Here is a 20148-nt window from a genome sequence, read left to right as displayed (position 1 = left end):
CCTAAGAGCAGTTTCTACTAATACAACAAAAAGGAAAATAACAACATCAATCATAAGGAGAATAATTCTCAGATAAATTAAACTCCTCAGAAGTATAGCGAGAAGCAAAATGAGCCGTAGTAGCAAGTAGCCCATGGTACACACTTTGTTGAGCAGTAGCATCATATACTCAAAGGTCTTCCTTTGAAGGTAAGATCCACATCTGGATTTTGTCTCTACTCCTTTGCACACACACAAACAAACAAGTACAGAAACAAAGACAACTGAAGGGTGAGTTCTCCAAACAATGAAAATAATTTTAAATAGTTGCGCCTCAATGAGACTTACATCATTTCAAAATCAACATCAAGTAATTAAACAATTTAGTTTAAAGGTGACCAAATACATCATCCAATAATCACAATTCTCAATCACTCACAGCATAATCAACAAATGATGCATGATGCAACTTTGTTTATATAGACTTTATCTCTTTCTCATTGGTGTATGCAATGCATAGGGATCTTTTCACTCTATGACAAGGGACATGCACCCCCACTACTTGGCACAGAGAATAGCAATAGATAGTCATCAAAAAAAGAAAGTGATCGGAGGACCTCATTCTTTATTTAGAGTTTTAAAAGCGCATTTTGAAGTAGATCTTTTAATCATAGATCTCTTAGAATAACCAGACGCACTGCATCAAGTCAGGAATGGCCCCCCACAATCATGGTAAGTATAGTCTTTATCAGGTTTGACAAAGGTTTGTATGGTTATAACCCAGCAATAGTGAGCTATATTTTGTCCTCTAGTTGTTTTTTGTAACACCCTATTTTTTATTATTCAAAAAATTATGTTTTATTTGATGTTAAATACTATTAGGATGTGTTAAGAGTGAATTAAGAAAATGGTGCAATAAATATCGCTCAAGCAAGACTGAGCGCCTAGGAAGATGATATTTCAGGGCAATCTCACTCAAGCAAGATAGGATAAATTTAGCTCAATCGTCATCTCGCCTTGGCGAGAGTGATCTCGCCCAGGCAAGCTGAGTCGCTCAGGTGAGAACTCACAGAAAAAATATCATGCTTTCTGGACGTCATCTTGCTCAGGCGAGATAGAGCTCGCTCAAGTGAGGATATCAGAAAAATGTGAAAAATCATTGTCTGCAAGCGAGATGTATCTCGCTCAAGCAAGCAATGCGTTGCTCAAGTGAGAGTGCGCGAAGCTGAGGGGTATTTAAGAGATTTCCAGCATGAAATTTTCATTCCTTTCAAAACCTACATTCTTCTATCATTTCCTCTAAACTCTCTCTTCCATATCACAGATAAAAGCCTTAGAAACTTCAAAACTTCATCAAATCTGAGCTCAAACTTCGACTCTACAAAATCATCGGTGAGTATCTTAAAACTCGAACTCCTCATTTTCACTCCTATCTTCTCTGTTTCCTTTTTACTCAAAGAATACTCTTTCTGTAAGGTGTAGAGTGTAACATCCTTCTTTCAATGTATAAATAATTTGCATTTATAACTTATATTGTTAAAACATGATTAGGGAAAAATTGATAAAAACTTGTATATTTGGAATAAATGGTACAATATGAAAATACAAATTAATAAACTTTACGAATTTACAATATTTCTCCTTAGAAGATTTTCACTGTTAATAAATAAAATACATAAGTGATTTTATTACTTTAAATCAAATTTATTTGAGCAGTTTCTTTCTCACAATCTCTGCCGAGTATGACCCTAGAATGAATTAACCATCTCCATTTCTTCTCTTTCATTACCTGAAAATAATCAGTAAGGGTGAGTACTTCCCGCCCCACTAAGTTTCTTTTAATATAAATTAATTACCAATAATTAGAGTTATAACTTAATATCGTATTCTAATTCATTATTAACAGGGTATAGTCCATATTTACATCCATCACATCCAAATACATACAATCATACAATCATCAATTAGAGCACATACCACAATTCACTCATCATACATACATTTCTATGTTGACCGGTATGTTATTATACATGTGTCATATCATTTCAATTCATATGTCATAATAATATGTCCCAGTAACACCCGTCGATGCACTACAACACACGTATCATAACAACATAAATCGATCTGCTACGATACATATATAATAATCATACATATTCTATATCATATCCCATTTATAACACTTTTTATCATAATTGCCCCTGGGATCCCTTGAGGACTTCCTAGCATAGATAGCTGCTGGTTGGCTGCAACATCACGGATACACGTGTGCCACCCCGGCTCCTTTTAGCAAAGGTATAGTCAGGAGCTTCGTCGAGAGATGAGGGTGTGACCTGTGAATGTTTATTTTCAATAATTTATTATGCATCCTTTTCATTGTTAACATTCACTATCCTCATTTCTCCAAGATTTCTGAATCTTCTCCTTAACTCTATACCCCAGTGTATCGCTGTACTATCTATACTCATTCTCTTTCTCATTCTCAACATTTCTCATTTCACATTCTTTATATCAATCAGCATGTTGATTCATGAGTCACAATTTATATAAATTCATGGATTACGATATATATGATAACACACCCTTTCAATATGCTATAATTTATATCATAATCACTTTGTTTCAAGTTGCATGGACTCACGCATTATAATCACGCCTCAAATTCTTTCTCAATCATACTCTCATTTGTCATTCATATATCACATGCTTTCACTTTCATTCAACACTTCATTCATTTCTATAATTCTACTTATATTGCATACATTCCAGTCATCACTTTATACCTACACTTATTGCATCTTACTCATTCAACATATAAAGTGATCATACAAAGTCATATCACGCAACCAATACAATACATCAAACTTATCACAGAGACTACCACACAATGTCAAACCATACATGCAATACAATGCGCTGAAGGTTAGACACCTTCGGACTCAACCTAACTCGCACCATCTCAAGGTAGTCGCCTAACCTAGAGTTCATTATTGTATATCTTCTATTACTTAATCCATATATATTCTCTAAGAATCCAATTTTATTTCTTTCAAAGAACTCAAAGTCTTTCTTTTACCCAAAATATCCTTTCACTTAATCCATATACCTCCTCTATATATACATATTTCCTAGCACCGTGAGGACTCTAGCAGCCTTGACCTATTTATTTACGTACCATGATCACAATCATCTTGGAAGACCATCTCGATGGACGTTTGAGCGGTTACTAGTACCCAGGTTACCGCAAACTCTGGTAATCTATATCTCGGATCGGATGACGATCTTGATTTCGATGATATCGTAATGATAGAGGAATGGCATGGGGATGTCTAGTGTCTCTTTGGTCCTGTGATGGATAGGCGGCTCATTAGGACTTGTTGTATTTTGTATCTTATAAATGTTATAAAAGAGTCCTAATGTATTTTAATGTATATTTTGGCAAATGTCAACTTCTTGTATATTATGAGAACAATGTATGTTCATGTTATTTTGATGTTCCTCTTAAAAATTTGTTTAATTATTATTACATTGTCATTTAAGTTTTTTTTATAAGTTTGAACAAAATAAATGAAACATTTTATGATTTTACTCATTACATTCCACCAGTAAATAGAATTAACTAAATTTCCCTCTTATTTCCAAAATCATATTCTTATTGTTTTGAATAAAATAAAGATGTTACATTTTTCCCCTTTTGCCACCCTCAGTAGGTTCTTTTAGCTTGAATCGAAATTCCAACATCCCAGTTGTGCCAACTATTCATTGCCTTTAATAAGTCATGAAATTATGACGCATGACATAGAACTATTCCTTTAGTAAATTTTCTTACATAACAACATTAGAGTTGTAGAGTCATATAGCTAGCATAAGGCTTCTTAGTACAACATAGAGTTATTTAGCCAGCATATGGCTTCCAACGCAGTATAGAGTTATATAGCTAACATTAGGCTTCCAACAACTTCCATCATGGCACATTTCCATGAGGTCACACAACAATTCATAGCTTTAGCCGTTCATTATTACATAGAACCATAGTACATTCTTATTTCTCTTACAACATTCACTTTATCAAGTACAGTGCCTCAATTAAACAACAATAAGTTCATACTAACACATTTGATTAATCCACTCTTAATTTCATTAACCATGTTACTCTCGGTCAATTATGCTTATTCCTTTTCTTTCAATCAAATCTTAACTCTCCTTTTTCCTTTTTAATTCTAAGAATTCATTTATAAATTATTAAGTTAAAGTACATTATATTACACACATTACCTGTGTTCTAACTCCCTTAATTAAGTGTAATTTTAATACTTACTCTAATCTTACCACGTTGTCCCAATTCATTTTAAAGTAACATAACCTTTATTTTAGCATCCAAACAACACTAAGTCTATATTTTACTCTAGCTCAACATTTCTAATTCCTTAGCTCCTAACACTCAACTCTTGGTTTTTCTTTCCAGTTACTTTATTTGATTTCTATTTCTAGCATAATTAAGTTCATTCTCACATAATTGGTACACAGAAGACTTCTTTTAAATTCTCACATTCCTTAAACACTTAGAGCTAAACTTACCAATTCTACTTAAAACACATTTTAATTGACTTATAAAACATGGTGCAGTCCACAAATTAGCATATTGTTCATTTTCTCTCACAAAGAACTCAAGGCATGAAATTACTTAAGGTCACACATAAGTTTATACCATAAAACAGCAACACATCAATCAATTTATTGGTTCCTTCATTTTCTAAATGCATAATTCAAGTAGCCAACTTTCTCGCAACTTTTCATAGTCCAATCAAAACCAAACAACAAGGATTTCAATTCTTACATCCACACATCATTTAAAACTTAAGAAAATAGAAACATAGAAAGTCACACATAATCACTCACAGTTTTCAAACAGCTAAACTAAGAAAGGTACATTTTCAAGTTCACATACACTTTCATTCACCCAAAATACAGCATATGCATAGGTAGATTTTGGTTCTAGCATCACTCAAGAGTAAAACCAAGATCCATCAAGAAATATTCATGCATTTTGCATCACTCCAGCACCAAAATTGAATCATACAAGTTGTTCTAAGAGAATACAAGGTACCAAAACATGAAAACACAAGCATCTATGACATACAAGGAGAGAAAATCACATGCAATCACTTTAGACTTCAAGATCAAGGGAGATAAAATTCATTTTGGGATAAGATCTTATTTGAAAGGGAAAAATCGAGATATACAAGAAAGAAAATCAAAGCACATTGCACCATTGACTAAGAACACTTGAAATCACATGGAATGGATTCTATATTCACACACACAGCGCCAAAAAGAAAGATTCAAAATAGAAAAGTGACAACTCTCCCTTGCCTTGGATATTGACGTAAAAATAGAATAGAAGAGGATAAAGTTTGGTTGAGCTCTAAGGCTAGGCTTGTTGGATCAAGAAAGAAGTCTACAAAAGAGTGCCTGAATCTTCTTCCAAATGAGCTTGCTTCACAATTCCTTGAAGAGAAATGAATAGAAAAATGTAAGGTGAAAATGAGAGAAAGGCTTAATCTTTGGAGAGAATTTCTCACTTGAGCAAAATTACAATTGAGAAATTATGATCTATTTTCACTTGAGCGAGAAATTTTCACTTAAGCTAAAAGGAATCTTTTTTAAAAAAAAAATCTTCCATTTTGAAAACAAAAAAATGCAACTGAAAATTAGGGTGTTACACTTTCTACATTGGCTGTATTATTCAACTGATATAGAAAATCTCTCCTAAAAATTTTAAAAAAAAATTCTCTGCCTCGTTTTTTACATTGATTCTTCCTTAATCAATGTGAAAAATACTTAATACTTATTACATCAGTTATGAAAGAATTGATGTAAAAAAATTCATGTAAATTTCAAAAATGTCACCGTATTTTTTCATATTGATTCTTTTTAAATTGATGTAAAATACTATTATAGAAAATCATTTTTGTACTAGTGAGAACCTAAAAGACAAAAGAAAATAATCTTAGAAGATTCATTTTTGTCTGTCATCAAAACAATTATAAAAAAAAATATACAAAGATTGAGAAATAACAATCAAATAGCAAAAAGAATGCTTAGAATTGCCTCAAAACATATGATCCACTAGCCAAAAATGGTCCTAATAGAACAAGAATGGTGAAATGAAACTAGAATAATAAATTTACTTGATAACACAATATTGTTCTTAAAGATTCACTTTGTAAAATTCCTCAAAATGCAAAATTAAAATCAAGCTTGATTTCCTTCATAGTTTTTACATCCTTATACAAAGCAGTCTTTTGATTTCAACCATCATTCCCATTGATGTTTAAGTGTTCAATAGTTCATTATAGTTATCATAATTGAATATTTCTTCAACAACTTTGTATTTTTCACATTATTTATAATGTTTTGAAACTATTTTAACTATAAGATTTGTATATTTTCAATTACTTGCTTGGATAAGTAATGTAAAATTCCTTAAAATGCATGTATGTCTTTTTCACATCTTTCAAGTTGTCAATAAACTCCTCTAACTTGTAACTTTTACTCTTATCATTTTTCTGATAGTGCAAAACATCTAACTCACAATCAATACTTAATTAGCTTTATCAATAACTTTTACTAAAATATTTATTTACTAATCAATGTAATCAAATGGCCATTGTGATATAATCATAACATAATAGTAGAGTCAATTTTTATGCCTACTTTTTTGCAATGTATTTTGTGGTTCTAGTTTTCGATTAATGTTTTGCATATGCCATTGTTACAGCACCTTAGTAGATTATGGTATGCGTGACAAATGTTTTTTTATTTTTTACTCATTTTTATAAAATTTAATTAGGGTTTAACCTTTAGTAAGGTTTAACCTTTTTTCATTCACATATAACGCTATTACCTATCATTGACTATTTTAACTCTAACAACTTAATCTTTAATGATCACCACATTTTGAGTATCATTTTTCTTAGGTTTATTTTGTTTAACATCTTGTTTTGTCTTTTTCTTCATTTGTATTTTCTTATTCATAATTTTTTTTAGTCTTTTATTTAGTTTTTTCTTCTTCTTTACTCCCCAACATTTTTTTTCTTGGTTTCTTTTTCAATTTTCCTATTTTCTTTTATTATGTTCTCCATTTTTCCTTTTATTCCTCTCTCTCTCTCTCTCTCTATATATATATATATATATATTTTAAATTCTTCACTTTTTTTCCTTTTTAAGGTATTCTTTATATTTTTTTCTCTTTTTTAAATTCTTGTAGATCATCTTTGTCTCACCTATAAGACAACTACAAGTCAAAATTAAAGTGAGAATTTTTTATCAACGCAACTACAAATAGTAGTAGGTCTACATCAAGTTATAATTTTGACACTAAAAATGACACCAACGAAAAGAAGATTTCTTAGAAAAATAAAATATGTAATGACTAAATGTGTTAATATTTCAATATGTCTAAGCTATCCAAGAGTGTTAAAAAGAGTTACAAGTCAATAAAAAGAATGAGAAAAAAATATATAGTGAAGTAATTTAAAGAGTAATACAAGATTATGACAACAATGAAGAGCAAGAACTTTATTAAAAAAATTGAGAGAATTATAAGGTCACACAACTAGTAGTGCTAATGAGAGGAAGAATGTTGCTTTAAATATCCTCATTCTATCATAGATAGTCACAAACTACTTTTGCTAAAAAAAAGTAAGCAGAAGTTGAAGTAAGAATAAGAAAAGTATATGAAATAAATAAATATGATTTTGGTTTCAACACTAAACAATCATAATCAATATCTTAGTATATTTTAATACCAATTGAAGGATATTTTAATTATGTAATTATAATATAATTTGTAATGATAAGATACAAAATCACTACATATTTCATAGGGAAATTGATGATGATCAACTGAGAAAAACAATACCTAGCATGAAGAATTGATTGATCTTAGTTTGTGAAGAAAAAAGAGAACGAGAAATCAAATATTCTCTTATTAGGCTTAAATGAATTGAGAAATCTATCACAAGTTACTCTTACAAATATAGCTTAATTATTTAATGATATTTCATATAATTAAATAAAACATATATTTTTAAAATAAAACATCATCAAATTTTAGGTCATGTATGTTTGATATAGTTATCAATTTTAATTTTTAAATAGTAAAACCATATTTTAGTTCTATACTTTTTAAGTTTAAATGTTTGTTATTTCAAAATTTTAAGATTAATTTTAAATCTTAAAATTTACATAAATATCTTTTTATTTCTCAATTCAAGTTTATTTGAAGATAGGATAGTCATGGCAACAAAAAATAAGAATACTTTAAACTTTCTAATCTTCTTACTTTAGATGTTTGGACTATAAGTTATTTTTTAATTAATTATTTAATAAAATATTGTTGTAGCTCAATAATGGTGATTATGGTTTATCAACTTCAAATTTGCAACAACTTAGTGTAACAAGAGTGATTTTGAGGAAGTAATTTTCAATTTTCTTTTTGATGGACCTTAAATTTAATAATCCATTCAAAACTTTCTTATAAGTATTCTTTAATTATTCAAAAAATTTCTTTCATCCTCCTTTGATATTGACCTTTTACCTACTTTTGTTATTTCAATTCCTTACATATAAATAAATTTAACTTAAGAATAAATTTCAACACTTATCTTTCTTCATCTAAACAATATGTTTATAGGGTTTCAAACATTTAGAGATAGAGCTAGGTAAACAAAATTAATTTCACAAGTCCAATCCATTACCAAAGTCAAACTATTTTACAAAATTATAATATTAAAATTGATTTTTAACCTACTTTAATTTTTTTACTAGATTTACTTTGCAACCATTTTTAAAATTGGATTACTCTTCTTATCATCCAAAACCTTATCATGTTTATTCATTGTCATTATCTTCTTTTATTTTGACCATCTTTTTGTGATTTTGTCTAACCTAATGAACCTAATTACTAAAACATATTGTTTAATCATTCTTTTATTTATTTATTAACCTTATTTGTTAAAATTATAAGTCGTATTTATTAATGGAACAAAATTGATCTTACGTTTTCTAATGTTGTACTATTATGACTTTGTTTTGTTTAGTCTTTGTTCGGGAGTAAATTTTAGGAACAAAATTTTAGGAGTAACTTTGTTTAATAATAACTGTTATTTGAAAGTTTTTAAATGTAAATGAAAGTTTTTTAAATTCTCTAAATTTCTTATAAACTAATATTTAAAAAAAAAATCTAAAATGAGAGGGGGAAGGGGATAGAGGGTTTGTTAACCTTCTTTCTCCCTCCCTTCTCCTCAACTTTCTTAACCTCTTAAATCCTTTTTTGCTCCCTTCAAAATTCTAATAAAATCTTTACTTATAGTAGAGATTCATGTTATTATATCTATATTTTAATTTTAAGATCTACTTTCTATTTAGCTTTTATTTGGAAAAAGAGAGAAGATAAAGTTTTGAAGGGTGAAAGAGGAGAAGAAAAAAAAGAAAGAAGTGTAGACAAAAAAAATATATAATTTAAAGAATTTTAAAAACATGAGGCTATGGAAGGGTTTTAGAGATACTCATTTAAAAAATCTTGAACAAGAGTTACCCATCAAATAAATCTTCTTTTTAATCTTCTTTTTTTTTCTAAGATTAACTTCTAAACAAAACTTTAGAGAAAAAGAAAGGAGTAATAAGAATAGGTAGACAAAAATTTTAAGAAAAAATGATCTGTTGCTTTTATTTCTCGTTAGAATTTAATTTTAGTTCTTTGAATATGATATATTTGCTTTTACCTAAGGATTTAAAGAGAGATGAATAAATTTTAAGCCTTTTTTATAATTATTATTACAAAGAGTTATTGTTGTCAAATTGACGCGAGGATCTAGTATAAAATTGGCTATATGGGTAAGAATTTGTTACTTTTAATTTGTTAAACATACAAAACCGAATTTAACTTTAAAAATGAGATTTAAATATAATTTTAGCTAAATATTGAATTTAAAATATAATCAATTTTATGAAAAAAAAAAAAAAGCGGATTGCTTCTAAAATCTAATCATTACAGTATGCTTCTAAATGGATGTGGTTGTCTAAATAGATGTGGTTGACTTTACGCTAAACAAATTCATGCATACTCCTAATTAGAGCTAAAAATATACACTAAAAAAAATAAAATAACCAGCTAATGTTGAAGGTGCATTAGCTTCAAGTGTTTCTTAAAAAAAACAAATAAAATATTTCTTTAAGTAAAAAGAAAACAAGAAGCAGTTAAAGTTGAAGAAAAAAATCAGAATACTAAGAAAACATTGAAAAAATAAAAAGTTAAAAAATATTAATTTTAAGAATTTAGATGGATGTCTTAAAATGAAAAGAATAATTATATATTGAAAAATAAAGGGAAAAAAAAAAGACTAAACTTTTAACTTATCATGTGTCTTGTCTTAACATTTATAAGAAATGTGTGGTATTTTTTTGTTAGCATATTTTTTGTATTTTATATAATCATTCATCTTACTTCAATTATTTGTTTACAACTTCATCTATCTTATTGTGTGTTAGGCTTTTTGTCATGGTCTATTATTCATAATTTATTTTTTCTTTATATTCTTCCTCCTCTTGTCCTTCATTCATATATTCACAACTTGATTTTTCTTATGAATCCATTCTCAATACGAATTCTACCTTCTTGAGTTATTATGAAATTAACAATTAAAGCAATAATGAAACCTTTTTTTTATAAATAACACTTATATACCCGTAAAATCTGTTTTTATCGCACACTAAATATTTATAAATAATTAAATAAAAAAATAAATCACATTTCTTCAATAAGTTACAGTTAACTTATCTTTTCTATTTTTCGAAAATTCTTCACTTAACTTTTTTAAATTTTTCTACTTTTTATATAATAATTTTTTAAAAAAATTACTCAATGAATTCAAGTTATCGTCCAACCTTTTACGTGTTTTATAATTTTTTATTCTATTATAAAAAAACAATGTTTAATTAATAAAAATATTTATTAATATCTCATCTATCAAATAATATATATATATATATATGCTTATATAAATAAAAAAGAGTATTTTAATAATATAAATTTCACGATAAATAAGGGTATAAAAATATTATTGATATTTTTAAAATAAATTTTTATTTTTATTTTTATTTTTATTTTTATTTTTTAAAAAACATATTAACAATCACTTCTTATTAAAAACTAAATAATATTTGGTTAAATTACAACAAAAGTAAATAGACATAAATATATTTTATATTGCTGCAGTTCTATAAATTGATTTTTAGTTATTTTCAAATGCTATAAATTGATTTCTAGAAATTAGAGAGGTGGCAAAAAGCACTGACCAGGTGTAATGATTGATCTATATCTTGTATGGATATCGAATGCTATCCTTCAAATTATTATACAGAACTAGCATCTGCATCAATAAATTCCCCTCCCCCCTTTCCCCTTTTATCATCTTCCAATCCCGAGCCAAAAGAATCTCACATAACCAAAAGAATTGAGAACCCCACAAAAAGGGGATCGAAAAAGGAACAAAAAGAATAACAATAAATACCGAGATTCAAAAGGCCATTTATACAGAGCGACATTTAACTAACCAAGCTCCAGTTATATACAATATTCAATGTTGAGAGCTCACTGCAAAACTTGTTTTCTTTGTCCCTCTCACTGGAATCAAAGATCACACCGATTCCTCATTGTCATCTCATATTGCAGCATTGAGGCCTTGTCTGCCTTTGCAGTTTATCCCACAGGCACACCATCTGCCTAGGCGATTGGTAATGGGCAGTGTAATAGTCTTCAATGCAACCAAACTGGCAGAACTTGAAGCTATGTGAGTAGTGTACTGGTTTTGAGCTGTTAAATTGCTGTACCCACATTCCCATACTCACATCTTCCATCTTAAACAACTGCATAAAGAAGAAATCAAGGAAACATTCAACCAAACAGAATTTCAAACGAAAGAAATTCAAGTATACATGAACGAGAAAGGTGCAATATATATAAAAATGTTCATTAACCCTTAATTTATGCATTTCAAATTCAGATACAATATAGCGTGCAATATCTGATGACAAGATATAACCCGGTCCATTTGCATAGGGTGGATAATCCTCTTCTGGCCACTCCTGAAACAACAGGCAACAAATAAATTAATAAGATACAGTATTTAAATACACCAAGATTTTTCCCGCACGTTTAATGTGGCAATAGTAAGAAAGTGAGGCCTAGTTAAATTAAGCACAATATGGCAAACACAGTCAAGGACCATGGTATACAGTCCATAAAAGAAAAGTGATGGTTGAATGCACCGCACAATACGAAGTGGAAGGGAAGAAGAAAACAAATAAGTTTAGGCATTAGTTGGATCAGAATATAAACTAATTGACACTAACATGAAAAACAAAATTATGATTTTTTTTTCCAGAGAACTCCCAATCCTTAATTATATACAAAAGCATCGCAATGGGCAATGGGTTCTGATTACCTCGTATGTCACTGCCCATTTCCCATAGCGCAAGGGTTTGTGGTAGTAGTTTATGTTCCCAATATAAAAGCTCATATCATCTGGAACATTCCTTGCTTCATTGATAACAGCATCCACCCTAACGAAAGTGTCATCATCACCTTTCATGATGTACTTACCAGAAACAGTATGAACCTATGAACAATAAAGCACATCTTATAATTCATAATAGAAAAAATAAATCTCACACATCACTGAAAAATGAGTATTTTCAATAGTCAATTTTTTTAATCAATCAAAAACTCACCCCATATTCACATATGGCCACTGTTTTCAACACAACAAGGTCATAATTATCCAAGTAAGGCACTATAACAATGTCACCAAAATATTCTGCTTCCTTCCTCAACTCTACATTAATTTCTTGTCGTGGGTGCTGCCAAATTTGGAATTAAATCTTAAGAAACCCCAATTGAAACACCAGAAATAAAATCATAAAATTTAAAACAAAAGGCCTATCAATTAGTAACCATTACCAGTGCCACAAAGAAACGAGAAACCACTAGTCCAGATTTGATGAGCCTATGCTGCATCCATGACTTCCTTACAGCCATCCGCTCAGCAAAATGGTTTCCAGCCGAGAGGACACCAATGAACAACTCTACACCAGAGCCAGGAAGTGGCAGGGCACGCCATCTGGTAGAAAATTCAAGGTGGCGCTGCGGGGCAAAACTGGGATGCGACGAAGGCAAAGAGGCTGCAAATACGGAGTGAACATCAATGTCTCCACTCAAAGAAAGCCCAGTGGCATCCTCAAGAGTAAAACCCTGTTGAAATTAAAAGGCAAAAAATTCAAGCAATTGCACAAATCAATCACAACTTCAAGCGAAAGTATACTCAATAGTTATTACTCACAGCGCGATAAGGAAAAGATGCCACATGCCTCCCATCAACAGTAACATGATACCCCTCCAACCCAGCACTAATAGTTAGAACAAATAGCTTGTTCTCAGAAAAGGGGAATGGCCAATCAACCGTTACTTTCTTCGAGCGCCCTATCAGTCTATTCAACCACCACTTTGCCTTAGACTCCTCCAAGTGATCTTCACCATCCTCAATCCACTTTTCACACTTCACCATCCTATCAACTGTACCCATTGCAACAGACAACTCAATTAATTCAAATAATTACAACTTCACAATCGAACAAAAAGTCACCAGTCAAAATTGGAATATCTCGCATTTCTTAACCGAAACAATTATCAATCCAAAGATGGAAAAATTAAAAAAAAAAAAAAAAAAAAAAGAACACACCCTTGAATAAATCAAAGTTACTAGTAAACTATCCACATCACATAACATTTCCTAATAATAACAAATTTTTCACGGTTCAGTTTCGAAACTCACCGGTATCTTCATCAGCCTTGGATTTCCAGCCATCGCACCTGAGAGCGGAACCCCACTGCATCCGGTAACACGTGTTGAGTTCAATCACCGGTTTCCCACTCCAATCACCCTTCAACCTCGGGTTGAAGTGAAAAACCCTAGGAGGCTCTTCACCATCAACCGTTTTCAACCCTTGCAACTCCACCACGAACTGCGACACCATAACGGCTTCACCGTCCTCCGTCACCACCGTTATCTTCGGCTCCAAATCCGGCTTAGCCGCCAACGGCTTTCCAACGACCGTTACGTGGGACCCCAATGTGAGTCCACAAGGAAGCGCCACCACGCCCGAAATATCCGAACCGGCCAGTGATATCGAAGCGGGACACGAACCGGACCGGTTCTCGGGCTTCGAAATAACGCTTCGCGAGTTGCCGGATTCGAGGTCTTCCCAGAGGTTCAGCCCCACCTCGCGCGCGTTTTTCACTAGCTTGTATAGCTCCAACGACCCGTCGTTGAAGCTGAGGTCGAACGCGGCGTCGTTTAAGACCAACGAAGAAACGATGTCGCGGCGGGCGAGTTGACTCGGCGAGGCGGCGTTGGAAACAGTTTTAAAAGGGCGAGTTGGGGATTGTCTTTGTTGCGAGTCCTCCTCGCTGAGAAGCCTTGGAGGGCGAGTGGTGACGGTGGTGAAGTCGGTTTTGAAGACGAAAGGGATTTCGACCGTGACAAGGATGAGGTACAACAGAGCCACTCCTATCAGAAACTGAATCGATCTTTTCCGCGTTAACCACATCAAGTTTTCGAGCTTCCTCTTCATATCTGAGATCTTTCTATTTTCGTTTTGTTTTTTTACAAACTGCTGAATCCTTAAAGATTCCCTTTCTCTTAATCTCTATGGAACTGTGTTTCTGCTTCTATCACCTCAGAGTTGAACGGTGTTGCGTTGTGTGCGTAGAACAGAGACAGCACAGAGGGAGATGAGAGAGAAGGAGGTGACCGACTAGGGAATAATATAATAATGGAGAAGAGAAACGGCGATGGAATTTGAATTTTTGAAAGGGAAAAAATGTTAATAATAATAATAATGTGGGCTTGAAATTTCGTTGAAGCGCCCTAGGGATGGCCCATCCTCCATTAAACTTAATGGCCAACGGATTCTTTTACTTTAACGAGTTATGTGGCGTATGAGACGACGAAATTTGCTGTTGTTATGATTTAGTGATGTCACTCACCAATTATAATTCGCCTAATACATGTTTAAGGATTTCTCTAATACGTTAAAAAACTACCCCACCCCAGCTAGGGATGGCAATGAGTAGGGTATGGGTAGGGTACTACAATACCCATTCTCATACCCGCGTTTTAAAAAAATACTCGTACCCGGTCCCATACACGCATGGGTATGAACATTAATCCCCGTATCCGTACTCTCTGGGTACCCGCATACCCGTCTTGTACCCATTACCCGCGCTTGTTTGAGAAAAAATATTTATAAAGAAAAATATGTTTATATAATTTCACATAAGTAGCATAATAATACAAAAATTCAATATGTAGTTGCCAAACAAGGTACAAATATAGATAAAAAACAAATATTCAAAGATCATAAATGTTAAATGTATCTTAATATAATAATTTTCTAAACTAAAATTCTTAGAAACAATAAGGAAAACTAAACACACAAGTTACTTGTCAGTGATAATCCTATCTTGTGTGAGATTTGATTGTTGGTAATGTCAGAACGACAACGAAATAGATTTGTACAATGGTTATCCCTTCGTGTGGGATCACTTAGTAACCTCATGTGACGACATTAACAACTAACTCTAATGAATAACATTTTATAGTTTTATTAAGTTTTATCGAGACAGACATTGAGAATGAGAATAGAGTTAGAGTCGAGAAGTTCAATACTAACAATAGAAAGTTGATACATAAAATATTTTTTTTAACTTTTGAATTTGAAATTGTAAGAAAAATAATAGATTTAATTAAAATAATATAATATAATTAATATATATATATATATATATATATATTAATACTAGTATTTTTTAACTCATATACTATACGAAAGTATTTTATCAAAAATATAAATTTTTGAAAAATTATTTTAGTGAATTAAATATTTATAATGTATATAAATTAAAAAAAAAAGAATTTAAATAAAAGATAAATAGTTACAATAAAATTTTATAATAAAGAAATATACGTGTATATTAAAAAAATTATACTTTTTTATCTTAAAAAAATTAACAAATAAAAATTAATAATAATTTTTTATATTTATATCTTTTCAAAAACTTCTTTGAATGTGAATAAATAGTAAGAATAATATTATTTAGATTCAACAGATTATAGTTGTGCTTGTAATACATATGTTACATAGAAAAATATTATTTTAAATTAAAATATAAAAATAAAATTTAAATATTATTAATAAATAATAAGTTTACGGTAATAGTAGGTGATTGTAAAATTTATAAAATATTTATAATATATTTATTATTTATCATTCACTTTATACTTTAAACATCAATATGATTTTATTAACAAAAATATTTGTGTAAAAAATATTTTATGTGTGTCATATATAAATAATATTTTAAAAAAAGTCAATCTTATATTAACTATGTAATAATTAAATTGTGTTAGCCTAATTAAATGATATAAAATAGTAAATAAATTTTTCTATTAAAAATATAAACCAAAATAAATTTTTTGGTTTATTTTATTATTAAATATATTTTTATATTAATCTTATATAACTTCACATAAGTAATATAATAATACAAAAATTTAATGCATAATTGTAGAATAAAGTTCAAGCATATATATATATATATATGTGCGGGTATGGGACGGGGTGGGTACATAGATACCCATACCCGCACCCATCCCCATTAAAATTTGTGGGTTTTTACCCACACCCATACCCGTACCCGTATAGCGGGTAAATACCCTACCCATTGTGGGTAAATTTTGCGGGTGCACATCGGGTACTTTACCCATTGCCATCCCTAACCACCGCGTCAATATATTTGCTACGGTTATTATTCTATATCTTAACACGTTATTTTACTTTTAGTGTTTAATGTCCTTATGTTAAATATTTTTTAAATAATTTGTTATTCACAGTGATTCTATTTTATTTGAAAATTATTATTTTTCATAAAAATCATTTGTAGTAAAGATTAAATATAATTTAATAAATATTTTAAATTATTACAACACATATTATTAATTTTTTTATAATTTGAAGATAATAACCCTAAATTTTCTTTATTCTTTTATTGCTTTTTAAGTATTTTGTGTTGTTCTTAAACTTGTAAGCCTCATTAAATATTAAAAAATTAATAAATATTTTTATTCCATAAAAAATTTATTTTTAACTTAATATCATAATATACATCTTTAGTTATATTAAAATAATTATTTTAATTTAAAAATTTGTATTTTTTAAAGAAGTATTTTTATTCAAATAAAAATATTTATAACATAATACTAATAAAAAATACATGAATTTTTAATTAAAAAGCATACTTTGTCTTATGATATATACAAAAGGAAATTTTATATTTTGTATCTATAAATAAATAATAAAAATTAAAAGTATAACGGTTTGTTGTATTTTACTAGAAGAAATAAAATATTGGATAAAATGTATGTAATATTTTAATATTATTTGTATATAAATAGTCAATAGATAACTTAAAAATTGAAAAGTAGCCGTATGCTATGAAGTATAAGAATTTTTATTTGTGAAATCGCATTTTTCTTTCTTTAATAGTTAATGTGAGAATGACTAATAACTCCTACCGAGAGGTGGGAATACGCCCAAATTGACAAAATTGTGAGTTGGTAGATGGCAGCATTGTTGAATGAATAGTGCTAATTTTGCTTATTACTGCCATTCTGTGAGAGGCAAAAACTTGTTTCACTTTCATTTGTTGTTCAAAGAGTTACATTAAATTCTTCAAAAATATTATCAGCAAAAATGTTATTTTGAAATAATATTTAATTGCATTGTTTAATTTAGTGTAAATTATTTACAAAACTCTTGTGAGTGTGTGTGTGTGTGTGAAAAGGTTGTAAAGCAGGTCAACATGGCATCTATCTCAGGCTAAGTACCCTAAACTAACCACTCAAGCCATTTTCCTCGTTGGCATGTTAAAATTTGTCGTTAATAATTTAACTATAACTAATAATTTTTTCATTCTTTGCACATATCTTTTATTGAATTAAAAATTATTTTTCAATAAATAAATAATTAAAAGTATTAAATTATTATTCTTAAATTTAATAATAAGTTTTTATAAATTTTAAAAAATAAACATCATAACTTATTAATAATAAATATTTTATTACATTAAATAAAATTAAAATAAATTATAAAAAATGGAATTTAATATTAAATTAAAAATAAATTATTTATAAATACTCTTAAAAATTTTATTTAAAAATATTTTCATTCGAGAATTAGTGTTTATAAATTATATATATTAGTTAGTATTTCGTATAATATTATTTTATTTATCATGATTAATTATAAAATGATTTTTTTAAATTATATATAAATTATTAATGTCATTATTGTTTAATCCCATGGGATTGATCAACTAAAGTAGAGAGAATAATTAGAAATAAAAATAGGTAAATTTAAAAAGGTTTAATTATTTGAATAGGTAAGATTTAAATTTAAAAAATTTTATTAAATCTAATTTTTACAATATATTAAATAAGTTTATATAAAAAGTATAATATAATTCTATATTAACTAAATTAAATTTTAAAATGAATAAAATTTTAAATTAAAAATTCTATTTTTTTTATTGGAGTTTGAGAATGTTTCTCTTAAATATCTTTAAGATAAAGCGTTACTTGATGGAGTTTTTTGGATTATTATTAGTTGATGCATTTTTTTCATTAATATATTTATACTTTACTTCAAAACAATATTATTATTTATTGATTTTATATTTTTGTTTGTTGCATTCGTTAATTTTAAATCTAAAACTTATTTAGTTATATTGTGTTTGTTGATTTAAAGTTTGAAACTTTATTTTATTACTTTGCTTAATCGTTTATATTTTGATGTTCATTTAATTGTGTTTTTTGTATATTTAATGATTTACTTATTTAAATTAAATATATAATTTGAAAGTGATAAATAGAAATATATAATTTTATCATAGAGATTTAAGGTACTGAACTATTTTTAGCTTATTTAAATATAAGCTTTATTATTTTTTATAAAGACATACTTTTTTAAATGATTTGATATCTTATTTATATAGCGGTTTAATAGCTTACTAAAGGTTTCAATTGTTAAAAGGTTAATAAGTCAAATTAAACTTTTAAAATTTAAACTTAATAAAAAAATTATGATAAATAATAAGTTAAATTCAGGTTTCAAAATCATTAAATAGAACAAATTACTTATGTAAAGCCTAACTTATTGTCATTTTTAGTAATAATCTAAAACATTTCAAAATGTTAAATTAATCAAAACAAACCAAAAATTGAAAAGCGTACATTTTCTTATATAATTTAATTTGTCAAATCAAAGTTGAATTTATATTTGTAACATCTTCAAATTTTTATTTAAAAATAAAAAAATTTATAGTAAAAAAAAAATAGAAAAATTTTATTCTATTTTATAGCTTAAAAAATTGAATAAATCAAAACTTACATTTCTTTTATAAAATTTTATAAGATTCAAAACTGGTTAAAACTTTCAAAAGTATAATTTTGAGATTTTAAAGTGATAAATAAAATTTAAATTTATATCTAACAAATTTTTTGTTTACAATACATACGTATAAATCTAAAACATGATAAATAACACTTCTCAAGAGAATAAATTTTGTTATTTAAAACTGATTGTGAAATACCATAAAATAACTAATTATCAATGTTACGGATACACTCCAAAATTATTAATTACAAGAAAATTTATTAAAGTATTATAAATTCTAAAATTGATATTTAAAATATTTACAAAATTTGGTCAACTGAAAATGTAAATATAATAAAATATTACAATTAATCAAATTATTCTAAACCCTACAAAGTAGTCCTTCCTTATAGTCCCACTAAGAATATAACTCTAGATTGGGTCAATTTTCTTTAATTTTCTTCGAAATCTATTTCTTGAAAATAGTTAGTAAGGGTGAGTATGTTTCATCCCACTAAATCCCTTATTTGACAGAAGAATTATATAATACTGAAAATATTATCTAATACATTTTTAACATACATTAGCTGACAATAATACACAAATCATACA

At 28.5% G+C, this 20148-nt stretch overlaps 1 protein-coding gene across 2 annotated transcripts; it reads right to left on the bottom strand.

Moving 5' to 3' along the window:
• Nucleotides 1-11321: 11321 nt before the first annotated feature.
• On the bottom strand, nucleotides 11322-14905 carry LOC113848373 (hydroxyproline O-galactosyltransferase GALT6-like). Of its 2 annotated transcripts, XM_027477863.1 has the most exons (7): nucleotides 13878-14877; nucleotides 13386-13618; nucleotides 13007-13297; nucleotides 12778-12906; nucleotides 12492-12665; nucleotides 12025-12132; nucleotides 11363-11913 (listed from the first exon to the last, which is right to left on the bottom strand). In XM_027477863.1, the coding sequence occupies exons 1-7, from the start codon at nucleotides 14674-14676 to the stop codon at nucleotides 11704-11706; spliced, it is 1944 nt and encodes a 647-aa protein (XP_027333664.1). In that variant the 5' UTR covers nucleotides 14677-14877; the 3' UTR covers nucleotides 11363-11703. The 2 variants fall into 2 exon arrangements, with proteins under 2 accessions (XP_027333655.1, XP_027333664.1); XM_027477854.1 differs by having other exon boundaries at nucleotides 11322-12132; nucleotides 13878-14905.
• Nucleotides 14906-20148: the final 5243 nt, after the last annotated feature.

The sequence above is a fragment of the Abrus precatorius genome, unplaced genomic scaffold (assembly GCF_003935025.1).
Source record: "Abrus precatorius isolate BTA unplaced genomic scaffold, Abrus_2018 Scaffold10, whole genome shotgun sequence".
Lineage (NCBI taxonomy): Eukaryota > Viridiplantae > Streptophyta > Magnoliopsida > Fabales > Fabaceae > Abrus > Abrus precatorius.
The sequence above is the reverse complement of the archived record's forward strand: the minus strand, read 5'-3'. Positions and strand labels throughout refer to the sequence as shown.

What these genes read in the sequence shown, in the direction of transcription:
- LOC113848373 (XM_027477854.1), bottom strand. Translation starts at nt 14,676, where the DNA reads ATGAAGAGGAAGCTCGAAAACTTGATGTGGTTAACGCGGAAAAGATCG. An exon ending in CAAGGCTGATGAAGATACCG is followed by an intron (nt 13,619 to 13,877) that starts GTGAGTTTCGAA and finishes CAATGGGTACAG; the next exon opens with TTGATAGGATGGTGAAGTGT. An exon ending in AATGGGCAGTGACATACGAG is followed by an intron (nt 12,133 to 12,491) that starts GTAATCAGAACC and finishes CTGTTGTTTCAG; the next exon opens with GAGTGGCCAGAAGAGGATTA.